The sequence below is a fragment of the Octopus bimaculoides genome, chromosome 3, assembly GCF_046866305.1.
Source record: "Octopus bimaculoides isolate indiv1 chromosome 3, ASM4686630v1, whole genome shotgun sequence".
Lineage (NCBI taxonomy): Eukaryota > Metazoa > Mollusca > Cephalopoda > Octopoda > Octopodidae > Octopus > Octopus bimaculoides.
The window spans coordinates 108,282,913-108,300,094 of NC_142930.1; the positions used below are offsets into that span (position 1 = coordinate 108,282,913).

Consider the following 17,182-nt stretch of genomic DNA (forward strand, 5'->3'; position numbering starts at 1 on the left):
TATCTACCATGTCTAATTTTGCTCATCTTGATGGGTTTTCTTCTCAAGCCCAACATAACGCTATGAAAATATTTTTAGTAAAAACAGTAGATGTTAAACCATGATGCATTTCAGGACATCTTATTCAGAGATGAATTTACGGAAATATTTATAAATGTTTTGTCAACAAGTTTTCTTTTTTATCAATCTTTCAGGGTTTGGGAGTCGTTAGAGAATGGTTTGATGTTTTATCTAAAGAAATTCTCAACCCAGATTATGCATTATTTACACAATCTACGGATGGTAAGTATTTCACTAATTAATTTTCAAATAAAAATTCCATCATCAAATTATTTTAATATAATAACATACATGTAATATATTATTAATAATAATAATATTAATAATAATAATAATAATTGGGTTCAATACCACCCAATCTGAAAAAACATCTGAAAACCTTATAAAAATACCCTACAATCTAGATGCATATTGTGTAAAGTATTCTGTCTGTCTAAGGTCCTTGTTGTGACACAATATCTTCAATCAACAACCTCTCAATATTGGATATTGTGCGATGTCTTAAATAATAATAATAATAATAATGATGATGATGGTCACTCTTGTTGATTTCAACAAGTGTTTGAAGGAAAGGATTAAAAAAAAAAAGGAGGATTAAAAATAAAAGAGGCTGCATGTTTGTGGATGTGTGAATATAATTTGAGTTTAGATGCAGATTTTGCTCAGAAGGATGATGAGGGCAAGGGTTTTGTCTGGGATTGGACAAATGTGTCTATTGATTGCCGGATACAATTCTTTTCATTGTTCTATTTCATCAGTTCCAATTGTTTAGATGTATTATGACACATTTTGCACCACTTGGAGATTGATCTAGAAATAACTTTCCCCAAGATGTTAAATTAGGCTGTAACGACTTGAGTGATTGTTTCAACTTATCCTTATATCTAATAACAACAACAACAACAGTAGTGATAATGATAAAATTTTCACATTAAAATATAAAATTACAGGTTTTTAAAAAATACAAAATACAATGTATTTCTTGTAGTTAGGCAAAAAAATAAAATGATTGTTGTTGATTATTTTTATCCTAGAGTGTTACCTGTCATGTGATGGGTAACTTTGGAAGTTGACTTTTGCCACCCTGGGTAAACAGTCACTGTTAATATTGCGTATATGTGTGTGTGTGTATACTATAAAGTGGTTGGCATTAGGAAGGTCATCCAGCCATAGTAACACTAGAGGTTGATACTGTCCTTGGACCCAGCTGATTCTGTCAAACCATCCAAACTATGTCAGTGTGGAACATGAACACTAAACGATGATGATGATCATCATGACAATCATCATCATCGTTTAACGTCCACTTTCCATGCTGGCATGGGTTGGATGGTTTGACTGAGGACTGGCAAGCCAGGAGGCTGCACCAGGCTCCAATCTGATTTGGCAAAGTTTCTACAGCTGGATGTCCTTCCTAACGTCAACCACTCCAAGAGTGTAGTGGGTGCTTTTTACATACCACTGGCATTGACCACACTCGAATGGTGCTTTTTACATTGGCATTGACCACACTCGAATGATGTATTTTACATGCCAGTCAGCCGGCACTCGCATTGGCCTTTATGATATATATAAATACATACAAACTTACATGTATATGGCTTTACCCTTCCTCTTAAACTATGGTCAAGTCACTATGTGTGTGTGTGTGCGCGCGCAAGTATGTGTCATGTATTTGACACCTAACAACTAAATAGCTTCTGTCTTCTTTATCACCCCTATCGACATAAACTTCTCTATATCTTCTTTTACTCTCTCTCTCTCTCTCTCTCTCTCTCTCTCTCTCTATCTCAATTAAACAACCAACATTTATATCAGTTACTATTATTATTATGCGAGCTGACAGAATCGTTAGCATGCCAGGCGAAATGCTTAACAATATTTTGCCTGCTGCTACATTCTGAGTTCAAATTCTGCTAGGGTCAACTTTGCCTTTCATCCTTTCGGGGTCCATCAAATAAGTACCACTGGCGTCAATGTAATCCCTACCCGCAAATTTGAATCCTTATGTTTCCAGTAGAAAAGATTATTATTATTATTATTTTTTTTTTTTTTAAAGGTATATTGTATGCTTTCTTCACATAAGTTTTGAAGTCAGTTGAAGGACTTAATATTTCAAAAACCTATAATTTCAGGCCTAGTAATGAATTAATCTATGAATTAACCTATCCCTGTCTATCTAATCTATCTCTATATTTTAGGTTGTACATTCCAACCAAACAGCAATTCCTCTATAAATCCTGATCATCTGAATTATTTCCGTTTTGCTGGTCATATCCTTGGTTTGGCTCTCTATCATCGACAACTGCTAAATATTTACTTCACTCGGTCATTCTATAAACATATTTTAGGTAAGTAAGCCTCTGCTTTTGTTGTACTCTAAAAATAAATGGATGTCTACTTGTATATACATAAACAAGCACACGGATCACATTCAGTTTGTATTTATTTTCATCATCATCATCATCGTTTAACGTCCGCTTTCCATGCTAGCATGGATTGGACAATTTGACTGAGGACTGGTGAACCAGATGGCTACACCAGGCTCCAATCTGATTTGGCAGATTTTCTACAGCTGGATGCCCTTCCTAATGCCAACCACTCCGAGAGTGTAGTGGGTGCTTTTACGTGCCACTGGCAACAGCCACGCTCAAAATGGTGTTTTTTATATGCCACCCTGCACAGGAGCCAGTCCAGCGACGCTGGTAACGATCACGCTCAAATGGTGCTATTTACGGGCCACTAGCATGGAAGCCAGACAGCTGCTCTGGCAATGATCACGCTTGGACGGTGCTGTTAGTGCTCCACTGGCACAGGTGCCGGTCATGTATTAAAATTTTCAGAATTCAAAACAAATTTTTGTGGAAAGATTCTGACCGCCCCAACTGACTAAAAGTGGACTGACACATAACTACAAAATAAAAAACTGTGAGCAATTGATGGTAAGCAGTTCACTGTGAGCCGTTGGCAGAGAGTGTTTCACCTTCTGTAGCAGTAATAGTAGCGTATCATGTGAATACTTTCTTTCCCCCTGCTTTGTTAAATTATATATCCAACACCAGGATATCAAAAAAAAATAATAGAAATTCTTTAAATAACTTTCTTTTCAATAGTTGCCATCAGTGTTAATAATAGTTTGTCTACCAAATCCACTCACAAGGTTTTGGTCGGCCCAAGGCTGTAGTAGAAGACACTTGCTCAAGGTCACTAGCATAGCTGGGGGTGGGGGTGCACCACTTTTGGGTCTGCTGTAGGCAATATGTGTTTTCTGTGGAGTCCGAGGGCAGCAAACAGAAGGGCCGTCCTGGGTGGCACACTCTCTAGCTACACTAGTACTCAAGGTGCCATGCAGTGGGACTGAACCTAGAACCATGTAGCTGGGAAGCAAACTTCTTACCACACAGCCATGCCTGCGCCCTTATAGAATATTAAAACTAAGCTTCCATCATCATCATCATCATCATCATCATCAAATCAGTGCCTATATTTCCATGCTTGTATGGATCAGGTGAGAGTATTTTCCATGGCTGGATGGTCTTTCTGTTGACAACCCCAACGTGTTTCCAAGCAGAGTAATGATTATTTTTGTCCATCAAAGAACAGACATCTCAGACACTGTTACATAAGAAATTTGAAAATAAATGACACCATATGGATAGGCTTTTTGTTTAAGGTCAATGAACACATGAAAAGGACGAAAAATTCACTTCCACTATGTACACAAACACACATACGTATGTATATGTACACATACACAATAAGCTTTTTTCAGAAAAAGCATTACTATAATATTGATACATCATGTATAATATACTCATTATTCACATCCTAATGTTTATTATTATTACTATTATTATTATAATTATTATTATTATTATTGTTATTATAATTATTATTAGTATTTTGTTTCTATTTCCAAACTAAGGAATTCCTGTAAATTACAAAGATGTTTCCTCTATTGATCCGGAATATGCAAAGAATCTCCAGGTAAGGTTCACAATAATTATGCATCTGTTGTTGTTGGCACTCGGTCGCTTATGACGTCGAGGGTTCCAGTTGATCCGATCAACGGAACAGCCTGCTCGTGAAATTAACGTGCAAGTGGCTGAGTACTCCACAGACATGTGTACCCTTAACGTAGTTCTCGGGGATATTCAGCGTGACACAGTGTGACAAGGCTGGCCCTTTGAAATACAGGTACAACAGAAACAGGAAGAAAGAATGAGAGAAAGTTGTGATGGAAGAGTACAGCAGGGTTTACCACCATCCCCTGCCGGAGCCTCGTGGAGCTTTTAGGTGTTTTCGCTCAATAAACACTCACAACGCCCTGTCTGGGAATCGAAACCGCGATCCTATGACCTCGAGTCCGCTGCCCTAACCACTGAGCCATTGCGCCTCCACAAATTATGCATCTAATTTCATAATAACAATAATCCTTTCTTCTCTAGGTACAAGGCGTGACATTTTTTTTTTTGGTCAATAAATTAAATACCAGTTATGTACTGGTTGGTCTGATTAACTGGCCCTCTCCCTCAAAATTTCAGGCCTTGTGGCAAAATTTGAAATCATTATTATTATTATTATTTTGTCCAGTGGTTACTTGATCACGAAATCAACAACTTGGGATTGAACCTAACATTCTCCGTACAAACTGATGTCTTTGGTATGTTACAAGAAATTGAATTGAAGCCTGGTGGCAGTAAACTGACCGTCAACGACAGCAATAAGGTAAACACTCCTCTTTAACTCTGCTGTATTAGCAACAAATACAGACACATCTAAAAATTGAAGCAGGACCTATTATTTCTTAGAAGTGCAGTTTCCCTTGAATATGTTTTATGCAGGTTCCAATATCATCAACTAACATTTATTTTCCTTGCTGGTATGGGTTGGACGGTTCAACAGGTGCTGCATCAGATTCCATTGTCTGCTTTGGCAGTGTTTCTACAGCTGGATGCCCTTCCTAATGTCAACCACTCCAGTACCACTGCTTTTTACATGGCACCCTCACCAGTGTGTTTTGCTTGGCACCATCTTTATATATTATAGTTTTTAATTAATCTACTTAATTTTATATGCTGCCGATAGTTTTAAAAGTCTGGTGCTTAGTTATCATCATCATCGTTTAATGTCTGCCTTCCATGCTGGCATGGGTTGGACAGTTTGACTGAGGGCTGTACCAGGCTCCAATCTGATCAGGAAGGTTTCTACAGCTGGATGCCCTTCCTAGCTGTTAGCCACTCTGAGAGTATACTGGGTGCTTTTACGTGCCACCGGCACGAAGGCCAGTCAGGCAGTAATGGCATTGACCACGCTTGAATGGTGCTTTTTACACACCACCAGCATAGGAGCCAGTCAGGTGGCACTGGCAACGACCACGCTTGAATAGCAATGATCACGCTCAAATCTGATTTCATTTATATGAAATTTTGATTGAAGGTTTAGGGTTTAATTTAGTTCCCCTTAAAATAGGAGGGCTGTACTTGGCACTCTCTCAGTTATGACAATGGGGGTTTCCAGTTGATCTGCTCAATAGACAGCCTGCTTGTAAAATTAATGTACAAGTGGCTGAAAACTCCACAGATACAGGTACTCTTAACATAGCTCTCAGAGAAATTCAGTGTGACAAAGCTGGCCCTTTGAATTACAGGTACAACTCATTTTTGCCAGCTGAGTGGATTGGTGCAATGAGAAATAAAGTGTCTTGCTCAAGGACACAATGTGCCACTGGGTATTGAACTTATGACTTTATGAATGTAAGTTGAATACCCCTAACCACTCACCTAGAACTGAGGGTAGCCTCAGATGGGTTGCTATGGAAAGAGTTGAGGCAGATATTGCTTAGTTTTGTCTTAGATGAATTGCTTAGTTTTGTCTTTCATTTCTTAAATAACTAGAATATCAGAAAATCCACTGCTAATGTTTTCATATTTTTACAAATGACATTAAATAAAGCTGCTCCATGATTGTCCTTTCAGCACGAATATGTCCAATTGGTCACTGAACTGAGAATGACAAAAGCAATCCAACCCCAAATTAATAGTTTCCTACAGGGCTTTCATGAATACATTCCACAGTCACTGGTACAGATGTTTAATGAATATGAATTGGTGAGTCAGGCAGTTTTTCTTATTTCAACGAATCAATAATTGATAACTTGTTTTGCAAATCTGGTTTGTTGTCATCATCATTAATGTCCGTTGTCCATGCTGGCATTGGGTGGGTGGTTTGACCAGAGCTGGCCTAGTTGGGGAGCTGCACCAGACCTCAATCTGATTTGGTTTCTACAGCTAGATGCCCTTCCTATTGCCAACCATTTTACAGAGTGTGCTAGGTGCTTTTATGTGTTGCCGCATGGGCGTTTTTACATGGCACTGCCAGAAGTGCTTTACATCACTAGAGGAACCGGTCTTAACACTTCTGCTGTGGAGCATGGGTCTTCTTGAGTATAGTAAGGCACCAGGAATCTTGATCCTTTTCTTTCTGCTTTACAAGAAAAGGTTTTGGTATTTTTCAATTTTGAATTTGATTTGCAAGATTCTTGATGTGATCTCCTGTGTTGAAGCAAACTTTGTTGTATTTTGGGAGTCATTAAGCCAATAATAACACATACTGGTTCAATATCACTTCTTTTATTATTATTAGTCAATTGGTTAACGAATCAACTAATCAATTGTTTGGCTAAATCATTTGGTCAATCAATCACTCAGATTTGTCAAAAATCTTTTTGTCCCCATTTGTGACCTCTTCAATGACATACCCTCTCTGCTGTAATTTTTATGAAATGCAATGTTTCTACCAAATTTTTCTGTTAATTATTTATGTTTTGCATCTTCCATTGGAATCTAATCTCAGTCCTGACTATTGAATTCTGCGTCTTTTTTTTTCATCTCCAGGAGCTGATGTTATCTGGTCTTCCAACTATTGATCTACTGGACTGGAAAGAGAATACAGTCTATAGTACTTATAATAAGGATTCTCAAGTGATTAAAGTGAGGGATTTGTTTTATAATCTTATAATAATGCGTTATTATTATTGTTGTTGTTGTTGGTTTTCTGTTAAATATATACTCAATGTATGCTTAATATGTATCATTACCCTTAATTTTCTGAAAAAAAAAAAATGTCTAGATGGGCTATTTTCATTCAAAAGCTATTAGTGTGGTTCACCCAAAAAGCTGAAGAATTTGAAATATAAAAAGAAAGGGCATTACACAGAATAATGGAAACATAATAATGGTGGTGCCATAGTGTGAAAACCAGCTGGGAAAAGTTTTATCAAAATCGATTCACAGAAAACCCAGAAATCCTAAATTTCACTCCTAAGCTAATTAGCGTGGTTCTGGGTGTATATTATATATAAAACCAAATCATTGTTATAGATATAGGTGTGGCTGTGTGGTAAGTAGCTTGCTTACCAACCACATAGTTCTGAGATCAGTCCCACTGCATGGCACCTTGGGCAAGTGTCTTCTACTATAGCCTCGGGCTGACCAAAGCTTTATGAGTGGATTTGGTAGATGGAAACTGAAAGAATCCCATTGTGTATATATATATATATATATATATATATATATATATATATATATATATATATATATATATATAGTGGGTGTGTTTATCCCCACCTCCTCACCATCATTTGGCAACTGATGCTGGTGTGTTTATATCCCTGTAACATTAGCGGTTTGGCAAGAGAGACCAATAGAATAAATACTAGGCTTACAAAGAATAAGTTCTGGGGCCAATTTCTTTGACTAACACCCTTTAAGGTGGTGCTCCAGCATGGCCATAGGGAAATGACTGAAACAAGTAAAAAGAGCAAAAAAAAAAATCATAACCTTAGCATTCCCTTTTCTCTGCTTTCATGTGTCTTTGTATCACAATTGGTTTGGGGTTATCTTGGTGCTCAGTGTGCTGCATCTGGCCAACCAATGTCTTGTGAGTGAATTTGGTAGTTAGAAATTATATTTTAGTCATCATTCATTTAAAATCTGTTTTATATCATTTGGACAGTTTGACAGAATCTGTTGAGCTAGAGGTCTGCATCAAGCTCTATTCTCTCTACTTAGCAAAGTTTCTATAGCTGGATGCCTTTCCTAACAACCAATAACTGGTTCAATTTCACTTTGTTTATTATTATTATTAGTCAATTGGTTAATGAATTAATTGATTGTTTGGTTAAATCATTTGGTTAATCAATCACTCAGGTTTATCAAAAATCCTTTTGTTCCCATTTGTGACCTCATCAATGACATGCCTTCTCTGCAACAGGACAACATCACTATTGAGGTTGCCATGCAGCTTGTGAGACAACAAACTTCAAAGGGGGCAGTTTTATGTTAGGAGAGGAGGGGGTTAAAGTATGAGAAAAGGGGCCAGAACAGAACAAGTGTTTTGCTGTAGAGAAGCTGTATGGAATGATTGGGGTGGAGGTGGAAAGCAATAAAAATAGTGATGTGGTGTATGAGTGGCCCCTTAAGGGGTCACTGCATAATTATAATCCAGAATATTGGTTGTTCAGTAGACTCAAGAATTATTACTTTGCTTGGAAAGAGGTAAGGGTTTGGGAGAAGAAGGACATCTAGCCATAGAGAATATTTCTACAAATTCCATTTGACCAACTCAAAAATGGAAAACAATGATGACTTTGGTTTGTGATTGTTTGAATTATATTGTTCAAATTTCACTGAGGTCGACTTTGCCTTTCACCCATTTGGGGGCTGATAAAATTAGTACCAGTTAAGCACTGGGATTTATGTAATCAGCTTAACCCTCCCCTGAAATTGCTGGCCCTGTGCCAAAATTTGAAACCATTATCTTCTTCTTTCCAGTGGTTCTGGGACGTCCTTGATGAAATCTCTGTACCAGAACGCATCATGCTGCTACAATTTGTAACTGGCAGGTATGTTCCTCCGCTTCTTGTATTATAGTCACACCTCATTTAATTATTCATACTTAATTGTTGCTGATGCTGGGTCCTGATCAAAATATTCTGCAATATTCAATCATGTCTCTTAAATTTAAATCCCATTTGTGCAAATTTTTGTCTAAATTAAATTCCAATCAGTGAAGAGAAGTGTAATTTAAACCCTTGTTCTCATGTAAAGAATATTTTGACGACCATTCTTTTTGTACCCAGCAGCTAAACAGTTTTATAATAAGTTTGAAATGGGAGGGTCATTACATCAAAGTAATAAACACATGCACTGGTTCAATATCACTTCTCTATTGTTAGTCAATTGGTTAAATATCTGATAGTTTGTTTAATGCATTAGTTAAACACTCAATTAGTTGTTTGTCAAAGTCCTTTTGCTACTATCATGACTTCATCAGTGGCATGTCTCCTCTCTTGAAGGTCTGCCTTGTATTTGAGCACATAAATTCACATCAAGAATCTTTCAAACCAAAAACAGAAATGAAGCTTACAGAAATAATAATTCATCAAGTGCTCACCTAACAGTGAAAATCCAAACAATAATGTATTTATTCCCTCTCAATATTTCAGCAGATTTAAACATGAATATCTGAATGCTGTTGATTTTCATCATCAGAGAACATCTCCTTTAGATGATACTTTGTTTCGATAGTGTGTGCGCCCCATGAATTATTATTATCTGTTTGGCAGACGTCAGCAAATAATTTGTTTCTTGATTTCTATAAAATAAAAAAAAGAGCCAATGTTCTTGTTCAATTCCTTGGTCTGGTGGAGTAGCTTTGACCGAAACACAGCTGTGTCTTGAATGTGAATTACATGTTATGACCACACATTGTCTAAAGGAAAGAGATCCCATCAGATTCTTGTATGTTCTTAAAATTCTCTTTTGTTTTAGTTCTCGAGTGCCATATGGAGGGTTTGCTAATCTAAATGGCGTTGGAACCACTCAAAAGTTTTCTGTCAACCACATGGCTTATAGTCCTGGATGTTTACCAACTGCCAGCACCTGGTATGTCCAGTTTTATATTTTCAGTATTCTCTCATATAAACCTCCTTTTGCTCTTGTTATATGCAACAGAATCTGTATTTGATTAAAATAGTCATCTGTGTATCATACTTAATGTAAATACATTGAAAAGAAATTTACTGCAGCATTCATCCAGAAATCATCTCTTATGGATGTTGTGTTTAAAAATGCTCCTAGTGGTACAGAAATGGATTTAATATTCTCACTAAGCACTAAAACATTTTCCCTCTGCTTCTCGGCACAGCACATCCAAAGAGATGATGAATACTGCAGTTAATTTGATTTTCTATGAGGTGTTTGCATTATGGTACTCACATGGCTATCTTTTTGCTGTCATTTCATGAGATGAATGATTTTACATATTCATGCATTTAAAAGTAATTCCAGCATCTAATTAGCTTTAATTAGGTTTACTTAATGTACAGCCTGTTACTTGGTTAAATATAAAGCCATTTGCACATATGGCTACTGCATTAATAAGTATAACACTTTAACTATAGTCTATGTCTGTCTCATTATAACTCATTCTCCTTTTTTAACTGATGTTACCATCTATCAAGACACGTACCTCTCCTCGTAATCTCTTTACTGACACAAAGCCATCATCATCACCACCCTCTCAACTACTCCCTCCACTCAGCCAAGGGGCTATTCGTCTTGCAAGATACTTGGTGACCCTGTAAGCGCTGGTGTCATGTAAAAAGCAGCCGAAAACAATTGTGGCTTTTCTTTTTCAGAATTGTTTTCCACTCGTGGGTGTTTCTGAACAGGCTATCCAAATTTTTTTCATTTTCTCAGTTTTGCGTGTTTGTGCATCCATAGATTTCTACCACACATACATATATGTAATTTAAAATGTTCAAACGTGGAGTTATTCCATTCAATATCATGTTTTATTATAGAGATTATGCTTTTACACTTCTATATTTAACTGTGTGTGTATATTCCTTATTTGTGCTTCTGCCTTTTTATTAGAAATGTTTATCTGGGAATTTACTTAGTGAAAAACAAATCGTATGCAACAGATAAGTTGTCTTAATAACATATTTCTGTGTACCAGACCTTTAGCTGTTATTTTTAGCATAACGAGTTTTCTGGTGAGGGCTTCATTTGCTTTCCTTGCTTCAGTAGCAATCTATGGATGTACCAAGCGGAGAAAATGAAACAAATATGGACGACCTGTTCAGAAACACCTGTGAGTGGGGGACGGTTCTCAAAAAGTGTCCCCTACATAGTCTAAGGTATATTTGTAGAGAATTTCGTTAAAAAATATCCATTTTCTTGAAAGTTAAGATGATTTGAAGTGGGCTCCAGTGAAATTTCCGATCCCCATCCCCTGCAAATTTTGTATATTAGGAATCTACAGGATATATATAACACATTTGTAGACAATTTCATTAAAAACATTCATACATGCATGCACACACGTTTTGTAAATTACCTACATGTTTTCACCACCCCACTTCTACAGACAATTTTATCAATTTTTGACACTTTAGAGACATCAGATCTTGAGGCACTGTCATGGTATTAGCTGTCAGAAGTGAAAGTAGAAAAATCTGACAAGGGACGTTACTGCTAGTGAGCTATCTGTCTGCTTGCTTGCCTGCTGCCTGCTACTGCTAGTGAGCTATCTGTCTGTCTGCCTGCTGGACGTTACTGCTAGTGAGCTATCTGCCTGTCTGCCTGCTGGTTTGAGTTGATACTTTGGCTTACTGACTCGCTGGAGCTATCTATCTATCTGTCTGCCTGCTGGTTTGAGTTGATTCTTTGGCTACTGACTCGCCAGAGCTATCTCTCTCTCTCTCTCTATCTATCTATCAATCACTCGTCCACCTTCTTAGAAAACACAAATTTAATATAAAAACATATTTTCTGAAATTGCAAATTATTTAAAATATAAAAATATAATTTTCAACAGAGAGAATTTATCAAAATAGAAAACAAATGAAGTTTGAAGTTAAGTTTAAAAATAAATGTGATACTTTTATGCTCCGTAGATACTTATACTCTGTAATGTTTCAAACGCATGGATATAGGTGTTGAATTTATTCCAATAACTTCTGGAAAATCTCGTCCTTGAATTCATAACGCCACATGAATTCAATCAGATGCGTCTGCAGTAAACTTCGGGCTGTTCCATTTTCTCTTTTGTTCCGATTCTTTACATGCTTCCATAGGCATTCTATGTGGTTTGTTGAGGCAAATGTTACCGGATCAACAACATTTATTGAATAGTTTACAGTTAAATGTCTATATCCTAGCTGGTTGAGCGTATTATACGAACGCCAGAGGTCAGAAATTATAGTTGTACCAGGCAATATACGGTCTTGTATAATACCTAAAAGAGTGTCTGCAGACCGGTCTTCCACTGCCACCCAAAAAATCTTCTCGTATCCCTTTCTAAAGCACCAAACACCCACTGCGTTTTAACCCGATGGCCAACATTGTATTTTCTTCTAACAAACGCACTTTCATCTATCTCCACTATTCGGTTTGATCCCGCTAGCTTAATGTTTTGTGCAACATAATACTCTGCACATACATCACGGCAAAAATTCCTCCAATCTGTTACGGCTACATTTGCTATACGACATTCCTGGGCTATTCCCTTAGCTAAATCTTCTTTTGCCCAATAATATAATATATCTATAATTTGCTATTTTCTAATGGAAACCATTTTTCTACAAGGCCTTCCACATGACCATATCACGCCATCCGACAAATTGTTTTTGGCTACTTCCATCATGTTAGCTCCACACGAGGGGCATATTTTTTGAATATTTAACAGTCCGTATGTCTTGAACCAGTGAATACTATCTGCTGTTGTTGCGGTGGCGATGGCAATATCGCAGTAATTAATTCCATTTACACTGGGATATGCAGAAGTCATAGTGAAAAACCTTCAACTAATTTATTCTCGTGTAGATTTCAAAGTGAACAAATTTGAATTACGCGCGCTTTTGGTGCTGGTCGTTGGTGGGGATGATGGGTGTATGTGATTTATTTTTAAAAACAATAATGAATAATGCAAAAATACATTTATTCATAAACTTTAAACTGAACATGGAATGAAATATATTTATTTATAAACTTTAAACTGAACTTCATTTGTTTAAATTCTCGTCTACCTTACCTTCGCTTGTTTCCGTAGAATTTAAACAAATGAAGTTCAGTTTAAAGTTTATAAATAAATATATTTCATTCCATGTTCAGTTTAAACTTTATGAATAAATGTATTATTCATTATTGTTTTTAAAAATAAATCACACACACCCATCATCCCCACCAACGACCAGCACCAAAAGCGCGCGTAATTCAAATTTGTTCACTTTGAAATCTACACGAGAACAAATTAGTTGAAGGTTTTTCACTATGACTTCTGCATATCCCAGTGTAAATGGGACAATGCCGATCTTGAATATGATGAAAACTACCTGATGCCTCTAAAGTGTCAAAAATTGATGAAAATTGTGCGTAGGATGGGTATGTGAAAACATGTAAGGTAATTTACACAGAAGGGAATGCAACGAATTTTTTAAAAACTCATTCTCTTATTGATATACTAAACGTTGTGTACAAAAGGTATAAATTTAACATAACCGTATGCATGCCTCACCAAAATATTACCATGCTCCACATTGGGAATCATGTACGGTATTAGAGCAAGGTCATCAGCATAGAGAAGCTCCCAGGGGCATCCTCCTCTATCATTGCCTGGAGGGCTATGATGAATAAGAGGACTGATCTTTGGTGTACCTCTACATGGATTTCTTCACTATATTCGTTGCCAACCCGCGCCTTACTGACAGTGTCCCTGTACATGGCTTGTACAACTCTAACCACTCATCTATCCCTAATTTCTGCATTGACCACCAGATAAGGGATTGGGGATCCTGTCAAAAGTTTTCTCCATGTCAACAAAAGCCAGGTATTTCTCCTGCAGCTGTCTTACCAGAAATATAGCATCAGTGGTGCTTTTCCCTGGCACAAACCCAAACTGCGTTTCGTCTAAACTAACTCTCTCCCTAATTAGTTGGGCTATGACCTTCTCCATGACTTTCATTACCTGATCCAACAACTCGATACCCCTGTAATTATTTGTGTCTAAGGCATCACCTTTACCTTTGTAGCAGTTGACTATGGTGCTGCTACACCAGTCATTGGGTATGACTCCTTCATGTATCACTTGATCGACTACACGGGTGACTAGACTATAGCTGACACCGCCAGATATTTTAAGCATCTCTGCGATAATTCCTAATGGACCAGGGGCTTTCCTTATCTTCATGCCCTCAATTGCTTTATCTATCAAGGTACTGTCAACTTGGATAGCTGATCCCTCTGTTGGGTCGACATTTGGCAGACTCTCCCATCGATTCTCTTCATTTAACAACCTTTCACAGTGGCGTCTAAGAGAATACATTCATAAGGAGTAGCAGCAGGACAACAGCTTTAAGGAGCCGAACACAGAAAGGAGACATCATGGGTGCAGCTGAGGGGTTGGAAAGTGACTGACTTCATGTTACTCAGCTGGGTGGTCTTTCGTTGGGTGTAGACAAGGCTGTCTTAAGAGCAGGAGTAGTACTTCATTATGGATGGTGGTGGTCATGGGTGGCAAATGCTACATGCTGAAGCAAGAGGCTGAGAGAGAATCATCTCAAGTTATATTACTGATTTCTTGTAGAATCACTGAAAAATAAAAACTTTCAGAAAAATATAAATGTTCCATTGTGTGTTGTGAAATGATTGAAACCAAGTCACGATGTTGATATAGTGAGAAGCTTTAACTTCTAGAATCCACTGGTTTCTTATAATCAAACCTGGGTACCAAACTGTTAATTAATGAAGTTAACATTTTCGTTAACGATCTCTAACTTAAGTTAATTAGTCCAATAATGATTTCCAAAGTTAATGATTTCATAGTTTTGGCACATTTTAAAGGTGTTTTTAGAGTGAAAACTGATTTTGTTTCTTTTCTGTAATAAAAATTAATGTTAATGGTTTATCAATAACTTCCATTACATTTTTAAAGAATTAACTGATTCACAGTTATCAACGTTAACTTTTTGATCAATGGATTAAAAATTAACATTTCGGTTAACAGTGCCCACCTTTGCTTATAATACATTATTGAAACCGTATTTCTACAAATGATTTAACTAAATGTGTTTGCCAGAAAAACGAACACTCCAGCATTCAGATTATTCTGTCAAATGTAATGCTTATTTATTCATATTGTTTTGAACTAATCCTGCATTATCTCGTAGCTTTCAAATTTCAATAATAGGACTATTTTTAGAATGACATTGAAGGGTAGGTGTGAAAAGCTAGATCTGGTCAGTTTAAGTGCTAAAGGGTTAAAATATTTCTAAAATACCGGACATGGCATGTTTTAATAAGTCACTTGTAAGTGCGTCATCAAATGTAATTATGTATGAAAATGTTCCTTTTTTTATTTCAGTATCAATTTAATGCGTCTACCTGATTATCCCACCATGGAAGAGCTAAGAGATAGACTCCTTGTTGCTATTCACTGTGGTAGTCAAGGATACGGAGTTGCTTAGATGTCAAAACATTTAAAGAGTGAATTTTTTTTTCATTGAGATCCATTCTTTATTCATTATTTCAAGAAATTTATCTTACAGTTTTTATCGCTACTCTAGCTCTAATTACAGCTAATTAAAAATGGTACACGTGAAATATGGTAGCCCTGTTTACAGCTAATTAAAATATAGCTCAAAGCAATTTAAAACCGGTGCAATTTTTAATCATTCTTTCAAAAAAATAATGGATCCACCTAAATTTTTTTTTTTTAATTATTATTTAAAGGTGAAATGTGTTTGGGTCAGAAACCTTTCTTAGACTTTTTTAAATTTTATTTAACAGATAATTCTACTGCTTATAGCTAGCTATAATATAATATGCAGTATAATAATGCTGACATAAACTTATATATTTATAGTGAAGAGTAAAACAGGAATAGTCAGCGTTCAACAATAAATTATGATTTTAATCCATTCCCCTAAAAAACAAAAAATGAAAAAGAAGCAAGTGTCCTTGGATATTTGTACATCAACAGATGAAACTGTCAACCCACACTCCGCAATCTATTTAAAAAAATATTGAAAACATTTATATAAAATAAATTATTCTATTTAAAACTCGAAATAAACGAACCATTTATAAAATATGTTTTTTTCTTTCCTTATTTTTCTGTTTTTTGGTCATTGAAAAAAATCTGACTAAAAACATCAACCTACAACACTGAGATAATTCCAAGCAGATGAGTATAGGTCAAGAAGGCCTGAGACTAGCCACTGTAGAGCACTGACATAGGTTGGAGGGGGACTTTATTTGCCACTCATCATCATCAAACATCCATTTTCCAAGCCAGAAGACTGCACCAGGCTCCAATTGTTTGTTTTGGCAAGGTTTCTACAGCTGGATGCCTTTCCCAATGAAAACCACTTTACAGAATGTACAGGGTGTTTTTCACATGGGGCTAGCACCAGCAGGGGTTGCCAAGTAACTTTCAAGACAAAGACCTCTTAGTTGAGAGAAGGAGTGGAACCAAGGGTGAAATGGTTGTGTGCAAGGCAAGAGGTTAACTGACACTCCATCGGTTATGACGATGAGGGTTCCAGTTGATCCAATCAAACACAACAGCCTGTTCATGAAATTAACGTGCAAGTGGCTGAGCACTCCACAGATATGCATAGCCTTAGAACGTATTTCTCAGGGAGATTCAGTGGGACATACAATGTGACAAGGCTGGCCGTTTGAAATATAGGCATACCTCTTTTGTTGCCAGCTGAGTGGACTGGAGCAATGTGAAAATGAAGTGTCTTGCTCAAGGGCACAATGTACTGCTGGGAATCAAACTCATGACCTTATGATCACGAGATAAGTACCCCTAACCACAAAGCCATGCATCTTCACACAATGTAAACATCTGAAGCTGTGTACCTCACTGTTTGGTGTTTAGCATCCATCAATAGCCACACACCTTTACGAGGCAAGAGAATGATAGAGGGACAAAGATATTTTGTCTTATTATAGAGAAGACACTTGGCCAGTTTTAAGTTTTACAAATATTCCTCTGGAAAAAAAAACAAAACAAATTTCATTCATGTAACACAAAGAAAAGAAAAAAA

The 17,182-nt window shown here is 36.7% G+C and overlaps 1 protein-coding gene and 1 pseudogene across 1 annotated transcript in view; one reads left to right on the plus strand and one right to left on the minus strand.

Moving 5' to 3' along the window:
• LOC106869625 (E3 ubiquitin-protein ligase HACE1) overlaps positions 1-16,216 on the plus strand; it is a 79,145-nt gene extending 62,929 nt beyond the window's left edge. Inside the window, exons 18-26 of the mRNA XM_014915435.3 lie at positions 195-282; positions 2,262-2,411; positions 3,986-4,047; positions 4,654-4,788; positions 6,039-6,170; positions 6,957-7,052; positions 8,895-8,965; positions 9,894-10,007; positions 15,490-16,216. Coding sequence (XP_014770921.1) covers positions 195-282; positions 2,262-2,411; positions 3,986-4,047; positions 4,654-4,788; positions 6,039-6,170; positions 6,957-7,052; positions 8,895-8,965; positions 9,894-10,007; positions 15,490-15,592 — 951 coding nt within the window. The 3' untranslated portion in view covers positions 15,593-16,216. The remainder of the gene's footprint in view (positions 1-194; positions 283-2,261; positions 2,412-3,985; positions 4,048-4,653; positions 4,789-6,038; positions 6,171-6,956; positions 7,053-8,894; positions 8,966-9,893; positions 10,008-15,489) is intronic.
• LOC149136653 (uncharacterized) lies at positions 12,047-13,068 on the minus strand (annotated as a pseudogene).
• Positions 16,217-17,182: the final 966 nt, after the last annotated feature.